A 12,832-nucleotide genomic window follows, 5' to 3' on the forward strand; every position below is an offset into this window, starting at 1 on the left:
TAAGTTATGTTTTTCAATTTCGTTAAAGGTTACGACTTTATTTATGGTATTTATTTTACGATGGTATTTTGTTGGTTTTAAATTTCCATTATGCAACTTCGACTTTTTGGTTGTTTTCGTTCATCAAGTTTAAATGAAAATTTATTTTTGGGTTACGAGTTTTCAAACTTTATATTTTAAGTTATGTTTTAAAAAAAAAAATTTACCTCAAATTTTCTTAAGTTTTAAAAAGTACGATAAGTAAGACGGTCCGAAAAGTTGGGTCGTCACAACAAAGGTGTTCCCCACTTCAACTTTCAGAAAACATGTTCATGACATTGGAATGCGTAAACTGCAAGATTTATAGAGAGAACGCACCTATGTCTGCATCAGGGGGGCTTTGCATAGTTGTACTCTTTTTTTCCTTACTGAGGTTTTTACACCACTGAGTTTTTCCTAGTAAGGTTTTTAACGAGACAACATGAACACGTAAATGTAACAATGAGCATCCCAAATGAGGAGTGTTGTAAATAATTGGTATGCTAAAAAAGTAAAAAATATGATGTAAATAATTAATTACCCTACACCTAACTTATTGACTAATGTACACAAATTTTACTGTAAATATATGAGGATGATGAAGGGAAAATCCATCCCAATTTCTACCGTTTACTCTTTCATTTTCTCTCTACAATTTACTCTTCATACTTCTCTATTCTCTCTTCTAAAATTTATACCTTAAGTGTTTAAAGAGTTTTCGATTTAAGTTATCCATTTGGTTTTCATAACAGAAACAACTTATTATTTTTATATATATATATATATATATATATATATATATATATATATATATATATATATATATAAATTTATCGGATACACTTTTCTTTTGTCTCTATTTGGGGTTGGAGTGGAATGAAATAAACTTTGGCATTGAACACGTGTTGAGCTTTTCCACATTGTACAGATTATCATCCAAAGAGGGAGGCACAAACTTTCCCTTGATTTTCTTCTTCACGATGACCTCTCTCCACGTGTCTCTCAAAACCCTAACCTTCGACCACCATACGACCGCCGATCTCCGCCGCCGCCGATCGTCTCCGATCGCGTGCCTCGCCGTGGAATCCCCGGCGTCGGCTCCGGAGAAAACGGCGATTTCGTTGAGAAGCGGCGACGTGAGGGAGAGAGAGGCCAAGGTTATCGTCGGAACCTACGCGAGGTCGAAGCTGGTATTCGCGAGTGGCAAGGGATGTAAATTGTTCGACCTCGAGGGGCGAGAGTATTTGGATTTGACGGCGGGAATCGCCGTCAACGCCCTAGGGCACGGCGATGAGGATTGGCTTCGTGCGGTGGTTGACCAGGCTGGGAAGCTCACTCACGTTAGCAATATTTTCTATTCCGTCCCTTCGGTGAGTACTTTTTGTTTCTTTCCGTTTTGATTTCTTTCTGTTTGGTTTAGCTTGAAAATTATATCAGCTCTTGGTTTGTGAATGCCTTTTTGCAATTAGCCTAATTGACATAGCAAGTGAAAATTCGTTTTAAGAGTTTGGTGTGAGTTTTCTCTCTGGTATATACATTTGCTCTATGTATGGTTGCTGAGAAAAGTCATCAACACTGGGAGTCATGGTATTGAGATTGAACATTTTAATCAAGAGTGCTATAATGACTTAGAAATTAGGGATTGTAAAGATTTAGTTTGGGGCTATTTGACAACATAGCGAGTGAAATTCATTTAATAGTTTGTTGTACATTTTCTTTCATATATTGTTCTCAAGAAAGTTATCAATTTTTGTTGCTTATCAGTACAAAAAATGGAAACTTGGAGAGAATTAGATGTATTTACTAGCATAGCTTTATAAGAACCTTAACGTTCAAAAGTCTTATAATAGAAGTTTTTACCCTTGATGAAACTGAATGAAGGCGTAGAAAAACCAAACTCTGAATTTAATCTGAAAGGCATTCCAAGGAGGGAATATTACTTAGAATATCCGTTGCATTTTATTCGAGATATCATGGAATTGGAGCACTATCAAGCTAATATAAAATAGTACCATGAATAGAATGAGGTTAAAATATGAACTAGAGTGCAATTATCAGACTCAGAAATTAGAAAGTCTTTACAACGTGATCTGATCAGTAATCAAGAGTCAATAATCGTTGCCTTCTTGTAGATGATAAATGTTTTTGACATTTTGTAATGGTGATATCTCATAGGTAGAGCTAGCAGAGCGTTTGGTGTCAGGCTCATTCGCCGACAAAGTGTTCTTCACGAACTCGGGGACCGAAGCGAACGAGGCAGCCATCAAATTCGCTCGGAAGTTTCAGAGGCACTCGAACCCCGAGTCCATCGAAAATCTGGCCACGGAGTTCGTGTCCTTCACCAACTGCTTCCACGGGAGGACAATGGGCGCTCTGGCTCTGACGAGCAAAGAGCATTACAGAACTCCGTTTCAGCCGGTGATGCCCGGAGTGAGCTTCGTCGAGTACGGAGACATCGAAGCCACCAGGGCCGCGATCCAAAAGGGAAAAACCGCGGCGGTGTTCGTTGAGCCGATCCAGGGCGAAGGGGGCATCCACAGCGCCACCGAGGAGTTCCTGCGGTTTCTGCGAAGCGCCTGCGACGAGGCCGGCGCTCTTCTCGTGTTTGACGAGGTAATGATATTCGACAATGCGTTATGTAACCTACGTTCTCGGGACTCAGGTCAGGAAAGTGAAAAATTATTGCCTTTCAAATTCAGTGGGAAATATAAAGAAAAGTAAAATAAATGCTTTACTATTTTTTTCAAGTCAATCGAAAATTTAAAGGAAAAAAAAAAGAGAGTAGATATGCTAAGAAAAATCAAAAGTATACATACAAAAATTAATTAGCAAGCACGCTATGTCTGAGATAGGAAAATAAAATGCTGCCTTAAATTTTGTTGGTTATAACTATTTTTTAAGGTATTTTGAAAATGGAATCTGCACTTTAGTTTTAACTTTTTTTAATCATAAAGTTCCAGGATTAATTTACTACTGATCCAAAGAAAATGTTACTTATTTTCATTATTTCCGTCGTGTTTTCCGCGTTTCAAACGAGTGGATAAAAAAATAATGGTTTGTGTGACTCCTTTATTTCGATACATGTTCTGATTCAGATTTTTGTAACAGGTCCAATGTGGTTTGGGCCGAACGGGTCACCTATGGGCCCACGAGGCTTACGGTGTTTTTCCCGACATGATGACTCTGGCCAAGCCTTTGGCGGGTGGATTGCCAATCGGAGCCGTGTTGGTCACCGAAAGAGTCGCTTCTTCAATAGCATACGGAGACCACGGAAGCACTTTCGCCGGCTCGCCTCTCGTCTGCAAAGCGGCGCTCACCGTTCTCGACAAGATTTCGGACCAGAGTTTCCTTAGCGAAGTCTCTCGAAAAGGTCTCTACTTGAAGGACCTTTTGGAGAGAAAGCTCGGGGGAAATCCCCACGTGAGAGAGATCCGAGGGCTAGGATTGATCGTCGGGATCGAGCTCGACGTGCCCGCGAAAGCCCTGGTCAACGCATGCGAAGAATCGGGGCTTCTGGTGTTGACTGCTGGGAGTGGGAATGTTGTGAGGCTTGTCCCGCCGTTGATCATCACGGATGAGGAGCTCGATCAGGCAGTCGAGATTTTGAGTCTAGTGATATCAGTTCTTGACGAAAATGGTTCGAGCTAGGGGAAATAGTTGCCTTGTTTGAGAAGAATCAAATGCTTTTTTTTTTTTTTTTTTTTTTTTTTTTTCCTAAAGTTATATATCGAGTAGACATTTTTTTAAATTAAAGCAGCTGTAATTTAGATACACTTTTTCCATTAAAAAAAAGTATTTCTTTTCTTTAAACATAAGTGAAAAATTTAAAAAGAGGAAGTTGGATGGATTAGAATAAGAGGAAGTTCTCAAATAGTTGAAATGTAAAATTTAAAAAAGGTAATAAGAGGAAGTTCTCAACGTCCAGCCGTTGATCATCATGGATGAGGAGCTCGATCAGGCAGTCGAGATTTTGAGCCGAACGATTCCAGTTAATGAAAATTGTTCAAGCTAGGGCATACAATTTTCTTGTTTAAGCTTGTTGAAGAACAATCAAATGCTTTATTTTTTTAGTTAATAGAGTTATTTGGCGACAAAAATACTCAATTTTTTCGATTTGTTGCAAAAAAGAGCTCGAGTAATCTAGTCAATCAGAAACATAAAATTGTCAAAATAGCCAATGTTTGGTTTATGTTGCGAAATAGTCAATAAACTACAATAACCCACTTGATCAGACAAAAATGTCCTTTATTTAAAATGAAAGGTTACCAAATATAAATTAATTAACAAAAATAAAATTAATAAATAAAAAAATATTACAATAAATAACTCTTTTATTAATAATTTAAAAAATTCTCTAAAAATATTACGAGATCTTCGACAACGATCTTCACCACCAATGCGCCATCCGTCTTGAGCCGCCGATTCTCCGATCGGAGACACCGAGCCTCCCTCACTTTCATCGTCTCCACCTCAGGGGTATGGAGTACCAACTTTTTTTCTTTCTTTCTTAACTTAAATGTAGTTTTGCTTGCATTTGCGGAAAAAAAAAGCTGCTCTACCCGAAGCACCGACTCCATAAAAGGCTCGTCGTTTTTTTACTTGAATCACCGATTTTTCAACCAAAAACGCAGAGTCTCCTTCGCTTTCGCCGCCTTCAAATTAACAAGGATTAATAGTGAAATTTAACAATGAATTAACAAGAATTATCACATAATTAACATTGCATTACAAGAATTAACACTGAATAAATATAAAAATATACACGAATTAACAAATATACAGTGAATTAACATGAATTAACACGAAGCATAAATATACACTATATTAACACGAATAAACATAAATATACACTAATTAACAAAAAAACTCACCCTGATATTAGAAGATTCGAGGCCTTGTTTGAGATGCTGACGCGATAGGGAGGAAGCCAGAGGCCGTTCGCGGCGACGGCGAAGGAGGTTCCAAGTGCACCTCCTCTAGTAAATTTCATTTCGATCGACTAAACTTTGAATTAATGTGAAACTTGTAAACACAGAGACTCTAGTAACAAAACCTCCAAGATTTCAGTTTCCATACAGGCGCAACAAACAGATGTGAAACTAATGAAACAATTTCGATGCACCAAACTCAAAATTTATAGACAAAACATAACCGGTAACTGAAATGCGGTCCGAAAAAATCAGAGCTCAAATCAAACACAGAGACTCGAAATCACGATAGCTACAGAGAGATTCCGATACGGAGGAGGAACTAAAAAACATCCAAAGATAAGATCAACTCCATCCGATAACACCATTTTCTACTCTATTTTACAGTACATGTCACATCAAACACTACCTCATCTCCAACCGAACTCTATTTTTTACACCAAATTGAAATATTAATTTTATATTCAACTTTCTCTTATTTATTTATATACCCTTATATTTATTTAATATATTTTAATTATACCACTTATTCATTATTTAATAATGAAGTATTACTCCATAAAATTATTGAAAATACAAATTAACACAAAGTAAACTTAATATTTATTAAACACAAAATACAATACAAAACAAATAACATAAAATAAAATAAAAAAAAGTACAATTACACATCTGAATTAGAATATCTCTCCCACAAATGGTCGATCAATGCATTTCGGAGCGTGATATGTGCATCTTTGTCTCTTATTTGTCTGTAGCGACTGAAAAAACTCATGAAATCGTGTATCATCATTCTCCGCTAATTCAACCCCCAATGGTGGCGTTTCTATGTTAACTTCAATGGGCACGTTGAGATCACGCTCATCTTCTATTATCATGTTATGCATTATTATGCATGTAGTTATTATATCTTTTAAGACATCTTTTCTCCAAAATCTTGACGGTCCCGCCACAATTGCAAACCGTTCTTGGAGAACTCCAAAAGCACGTTCTACGTCTTTTCTACAGGATTCTTGCTTCATTGCAAAATATTGTTTTTTTCGGCCACGGGGTTCTCGAATAGTTTGAACAATAGTAGACCATTTTGGATATATACTATCAGCCAAATAATAACCCATATTATACTCATTTCCCTGTATGATATAATGAGCGGGAGGAGCAATACCTTGAGTGAGATTGGAAAATAGGTGAGAAGACTCTAACACGTTGATGTCATTGTTGCTTCCCGGCATGCCAAAATAAGCGTGCCATATCCAAAGATCATAATCAGCCACAACTTCTAGAATAATTGTAGGTTTTCCGCTACGACCCGTATATTGTCCGGCCCACGCGGTAGGGCAATTTTTCCATTTCCAATGAATACAATCCAAACTACCCAACATTCCCGGAAAGCCACGTTGTTGACCTATATGGAGAAGTCTAGCAACGTCATTAGGAGTTGGTGATCTTAAATATTGCTCAGAAAATACCTCAACCATTGCTCGGCAAAACCTCTTCAGGCTTTCAATTGTCGTGGACTCTGCTATTTTGCAGTACTCGTCTGTGGCATCTGCCGGAAGACCGTAGGCCAGCATCCGAAAGAACATATTCTATAAATATTATCTTCCATAAGTTGTGTTATTCATCCAAAAAATTACTGAGCCTTGAGTACGATACATTACAAGAAAATGACAAGTCGAGCTTCTGGATACTCTCATGAAGAAGACCGACTTCTTTGTCAAGTTTACATGGAGATTTCTCAAGACCCTATCATTGGTATATACCAATCATCTGATACGTTTTGGAGCCGTGTTGAAGACAGCTATAACAATGCAAAAAAACCAACTTCGGAGATGCGTTCGAAGCGATCAATTCAGTCCCGAATCCAAGTAATTGAGAAAGCTACAAGGAAAATGCATGCATGCATTCGGCAAATTGAGAATAGACACCCGAGCGGTGCTTCAACTGAAGATATTGTGAGTATTTTAGCTATTTTTATCTTTTTTTTTAATATTATGTTATTGTAATTGGTTATATATCGACTTGCAGATGGATCAAGCTAAAGTGTTGCTTGCAGATGATGAAAAATTCAAGAAAGGTTGGAAGTTTGATCATGTGTGGAACATCATCAAGAATTTTGAAAAATTTCAAGACGGAGCCTCAAGTGCGAGACAAACATCTCGAGGTTCGTGTTCTTTTTCGGAGTCCGAACAACAAACTCCTGAGTCGGTTAGACAACCATCTCCTTCTGAGCGACCGATTGGAGTGAAAAAAGCTAAACTAAAAATGAAAACGGATGACAAAGTAGCTTCCTCCATCAGCAAGCTTGATGAAGGAAATAAGCTACTTCTTGAGCAGATGAAGAAGTCGGGTGATATGAGGGAACGCCTCTTAGAAAGTATAGATATGGCTAATAATTTGAAAACAATCAGAGAAGAAAATAAAATAATGAAAATGAATTTAAATAAAATATCAGATCCTCAGGTTCGTGCATTTTGGGAAGCTGAACAAGCCAAAGTTTTACAAAAGAGAGCCGAACAACAACAATCTCAAACACCATTTCCTAATTCCGATTCATATTCGCAATATTTCACCGGTCTTGGAGGATCCGACGCTAATCTCCCTGAGTATTAGTTTATGTATTGTAATTTTATTTTGTTGTATTGTGTTTTTTTTAATGTTTTTTTTTTTCATTTCGATGTCGTTGTAATGTTATTTCGTTTCGGTATTAATATTAATGTCATTTTAGTTATTCCCAAACTCCAAATGTCAATGTTGTATTTTAAAATATTGTGGTCTTTTAAAATATTTAATACATAAAAATAATTTTTGAGATAAATATGAAATAATTTTATAAAATAATGACAATTGAGTAAATAATACATTTTACAAGGACTAAATAACAAGTAAAAAGTATTTTTGGCGTAATGAACAGTAAGCGCTATATATAGCGCACCAAAAAAATAAAAGTCACTTCAGCGCTATTTTAGTGTTTTCTTTGGCGTACGGCTGGAGTAAATCAATACACCAAATCAGTCAAATAGAGTTCGGATGGACTTGGTCTAAGAACGCTAAAAAATCAAACACCGCAAAACGATCCAAATTGAAACATCCACTAAACCTAAAAAAAAGAGGAATCGCGGAAGAAACAAAAACATGTCTGGTGGGAGAGAAGCAGGGGTGGAGGTAGGCCTCGTCCTGCTTCTGCTGCTTCATGTGGCTCTGGTATCTGCCGCCGCCGTACGGGCTCTGGTAAGGGTTGTGGTGTCCGTACGCCGCCGTGTAGTGCTGCGGAGGTTACATCATCTACTGTTGATGCTGCATCATCACCACACCGCCATGTTCGTCGAGCTTCGCGAGCCGGAGGTCGTTGCGCGGTTGGTGACTGGTCCTTGTGCACGAGTTTTGCGATTATGTCTACGTCCACACTATCATCACCGCGAGGAGCACAAAGATGGTTGATTCTAGCGAGGGATGGCTGCAAAAGATATTTATTTCTGCTTTGGAATGAATCTGAAGATTAGAGTTTCTGTGTGAGAGAGAGAGAGAGAATTCAAAATAGATTGTCTGTCAATGTATTTTTGTGTATTAAAGAATATTGAGTTTTTTATTATCTGAAAAAAAATATCAAATCAAATAAACAATTAACAAGGATTCAATCGGTAAGCCAAAAAATAGATTCATTGCCATGTCATCAATTTGGCTAGTTAGTAAAGAATATTGAAACGTTGGCTATAATGAAATTTCAACGTTTGAAGTTGGTTAGTCCGTGTAATTTTATCTTTAAAAAATGTAGTTTGTTTTTAATTTTGGGTATTAAACTGCAAAAAATAAAAAATATTGAGTATTTTTGTCGTCAATAACTCTGAATCATATATCGAATAGACATCTTTTGAATTAGAGCCATGGTTGTAATTTAGTGACACTATTAAAAAAAAATCTTATCTTCTTTCTTTTAATGTTAATAGTTTTGAAGGACGTGCCTACCCGTCCCTATTATCGAAATATTATATTATAAGTGTAATATGTATAATTTATAATGTTATATGATAAAATGTAAATTTATATTTGGACTATTTTGAAGAATAGCCAAATTGACTCAACAATATTAAGGGACTAGCCCATGTTTCATTTTATTAAGTAAATCGTCCAACTTTAATAGACTACCTAAACTACCCCTATCATCCACAACCTCCTTTAACCCTAACTCCTTCCCTCTCACCACCACCCCAAACCTTTCCGACGACGACTCCTCCACCACATCCGCCGCCGCCACGCCCTCCTGCTCCGGGATCTCAAAGCTCCAGCGAGTCCAAAGACTGGATTTCTCGCATAACCGTTTCACCGACGAGATTCCGGCGACCGAGCTCGCTCGTCTTCCGAGACTGCTGACTCTCCGCCTCGAGTTGAACCAGTTCGACGGAGGCCTCGACGAATCCTCACCGCAGAAAAAGAAGAAGAGAAAGAAAAATCTCTGATTTTGTTGATTCACTGTAAATTCGCGAATAGGTTAATTTAATTAATGTACTGGAGTGAGTTAGGTTAATTAATTAATTGATTCGTGAAGTATTTGAAATTCACAAAAATACGAACTTAAGTCAATTGATATTCAAAACATTCAATTAATTAACATAATTCTTAATTCAATCATGTAGTAAATTAACTTTACTCAAAAAAAAAAATCAGAACATAAGCTAATATTCAACCAATAAGTTAATTAATTAATCTAACTCACTCCAGTACGTTAATTAAATTAACATATTCACGAAGGAAGTGAGAGTATTATGGTCTGAGCCGAATATATGGGCTATTTGTTTAATAAAATGAAACTTGGACTATTCCCCCAATAAGAATGGCAAACTTGGTTAGTTACAACAAATTTCACTTTATATTTTTATAATTTATATGATAATATCTGAATATTATATTATAAGTGTATATGAAGTAGGTCACTTCAAAAGATTTTTTTTTTAAATAGTCAACATTTTAAAATTGTTTTAAAAATAACCAATGAATATGAAGTGACAACTGATAAATTATTAATTTCCCCTTTTTCCCTTTTTTAATTTCGTAATAATTTTTATTTACTAATTATTATTTTATTTACTAATTATTAAATTGATCTTGCATAAATATAATTAATACTTGCCCTTAATATTATGAACCAGTTATCGTAGAATTTGTTTGTTCCACGATTGAGTAATTGAGTTGATCGTGGTACCTCTCTCTCTCTCTCTCTCTCTCTCTCTCTCTCTCTCTCTCTTCAACCCTTATATCTTTTCTACAATCCCTGATATCATCAACCCGCTCTTCAAAGAGAAAAAATCAGGTGAAATTAATAATGAACTATTTGGTGATTGATTTGAAGGTGAAAGATTTACTTAGGGTGTAAATCTTGATATTGCTTATTTTGTTTTGTTGTATTTACAAATTTGAGCAAGAATGGATATGGTGGAAGTCTAGCTATATATAGACGAAGGGAAACTCCAACCCTAACACTAAGTTTTGTGTCGAAATCACACTATTTTAGTGTGTTTTAAGAACTAAATTTTTTTTCAGCTCCAATCACAACACTAAATTTCACACTAAAAGTATTATTCTTCATTACTATATTATTAAAATCAATAAAATAGTACAATAAAGTTGGGTTTGCAGTGGAATTAGTAATCAACTAAAGCTAAAATAATATAAAATTATTCTTTTTCATTTTTCCGTGTGATACAGTAACACACCAAATTTGGCGTGATATTGTATACACACTAAAATATAGTGTTGTATTTGCAGTGTGATTGGAGAAGATTTTGCACTATATTTGATGATATACTGTGTGGCAGGAGTTGGTCTAAGGGATGAAAAAAGGAAAGACTCATTATAGAAATTTTCCGATAATATTCTCTGACGTCAACAATCTAGAAATGTCTAGATAATTTCTTTATAACCTTTCCACTAAGCTAACGTTAGCAATCTAGCAAGATAATTATCACGCTGACGCTAAACAGTGATATCGTAAGTACTTTATAATATTCTTTAAGATAAATTACACCGAAGCCCCCTTAACTTTTGGACAAATGAGCAGAATAGCCTCTCTTTTTTTATATAATTTTTGGGCAATTAAAAAATAGGAAAAGTTTATGCAATTTTAAATTATTAGCCAATGAGCTCATTTAATAGGTTTAAATTGTCTAAATTTTCCATTTTAATTTCGTTTTAAAGGAAATTAAAAATATTGGTTTATATACATATCAGCCGATATAGATAAATATAGATGCTGATTACACATTTAAAATAGTATATTTGTTTTAGCAATAAGTTAGGAAAGAGTAAGATAGGCAAGGAACCCCAATTGATTTTTTTTTTTTTAAGTAAATAAAATTTAAAACTGGGAACCAAATTACACGCTGAAAAAATCGGTATAAATTGTAATTTGGAATGTAATTAATTAATGAATATGTGTTTGTGAATTAATGAATATGTGTTTGTGAATTTTTGGTTTTCAATGAATATGTGCGATTATTTAAAAAAAAAAAACAGTGTTTTGTTTGTAATAAAAAAAGTATATTAATATTTTAGACTAAATCGATTTCGTTTTTTAATTTTTTTTATTATTTCGTTTGTTTGATGTTTGGTTTAGTTTATTTATTTGCATGTCTCAACACTGTTAATGGAGTTTTGGGGTTTTGCAGTTTGGCTTAGTATATTGTGATGGTTATTCAACATGCTCCGTCTATAGTGTGATGTAGTTTTGTTTGTATTTGTTTTAAAAACGAAAAAACAAAGGCTTGTTTGTATGATAAAAAAAAAAAAAAAAAATCTGGTTTGTGGTGTTGTAATGGAAAATGCTTAAATTCGGAGTTAGTCGTGTCGTGTATATGGAAAATTAACAAATTTAAGCTTATATGGATATTTGATTATTGAGAAATTGTCTAATTTGTCATCAATTTCATAACATTTTCCCACTTTTCACAAAAAGGCTAATTTTTCTCAAAATGTCACAATCTATGTCAACAATGTTGATATTTATGTTTGATGTCAATATTGTTGACATAGATGGTGGTATTTTGGGAAAAATTAGCATTTTAGTGGAAAGTGGAAAAATGTTATGAAATTGATGGCAAATTAGACAATTTCTCTTGATTATTTGCACTTTTTTTTTAACCTTTTTGGTTGAAAATAAAATGATTTGTTTGCAAGAATATTGATTTTGGAAAACAAGACCATGTGTTTTTATTTTATTTTTTATTTAACAAACAAAACCGCTAGACTTACTAATTGAACAGCAAAAACGTCACAGTCACGCCCTAAAAATAAAGAAAGTCATAGCTAAAAAACTGCTAAATATATTAAGTTTTTAATTAGTTCAAAAAACGGAACTAAAAAAAAGGTTTAAAATCTATTGTTATGCTATCATGAATCAAGAGAGGACATATTAGTCAGAAATTAAATAGTGTCCTTTAAAATAGGAAAGTCAACTTTTTATATAGATACACAAAATTAATGTTGATAATTAGATGTTTGATAGCGAGATCTATGATATTGAGAACTTTCTCTTTGTTTTTCATATTGGTTTGTCAGTGCTTTTGTTTTTGCATAATTTTTCTTTTTTCTTTTACTAAAAATTCACGCATATTTGGGTCGTATATAATATCCAAATACAGAAATAAAATTTTACTCTCTTCTTTCATTTGAGCTAGCTCAATCTTTTGCTTTCGAAATTAATTTTTTTGTCTATGAACTTCAATTCTATCAAAATTAGAATCTTTAATAGTTCGGACAAGACTCTCATTTTTTTCCATCATTTTTTAAAACTTTCAGCATCTTTTTTTATTTATTTTTTTTATTTTTTTACGCCCTTTGGTCTTCTAGATAAATTGCAAGTGTCTTCTTGATCGTTCATGTTAAGATCAAAT

General features: G+C 34.6%; 2 protein-coding genes across 2 annotated transcripts; one reads left to right on the forward strand and one right to left on the reverse strand.

The window, feature by feature from the left end:
- The first annotated feature begins 904 nt into the window (after positions 1–904).
- Positions 905–3,750, forward strand: WIN1 (HOPW1-1-interacting 1). The gene is made up of 3 exons (XM_089629424.1): positions 905–1,388; positions 2,194–2,631; positions 3,127–3,750. Exons 1-3 carry the CDS (start codon positions 999–1,001, stop codon positions 3,664–3,666), a joined length of 1,368 nt encoding a protein of 455 aa, XP_089485550.1. The 5' UTR covers positions 905–998; the 3' UTR covers positions 3,667–3,750.
- A 1,873-nt stretch (positions 3,751–5,623) lies between these two features.
- On the reverse strand, positions 5,624–6,532 carry LOC149383103 (uncharacterized). Its single transcript, XM_089627681.1, has 2 exons — positions 6,112–6,532; positions 5,624–5,814 (listed from the first exon to the last, which is right to left on the reverse strand). The coding sequence occupies exons 1-2, from the start codon at positions 6,530–6,532 to the stop codon at positions 5,624–5,626; spliced, it is 612 nt and encodes a 203-aa protein (XP_089483807.1).
- Between the last annotated feature and the right edge of the window lie 6,300 nt (positions 6,533–12,832).

Source organism: Urtica dioica, chromosome 10 (assembly GCF_054948205.1).
Source record: "Urtica dioica subsp. dioica isolate 48M chromosome 10, U.dioica_male_clone48M_v1_H2, whole genome shotgun sequence".
Classification (NCBI taxonomy): Eukaryota; Viridiplantae; Streptophyta; class Magnoliopsida; order Rosales; family Urticaceae; genus Urtica; species Urtica dioica.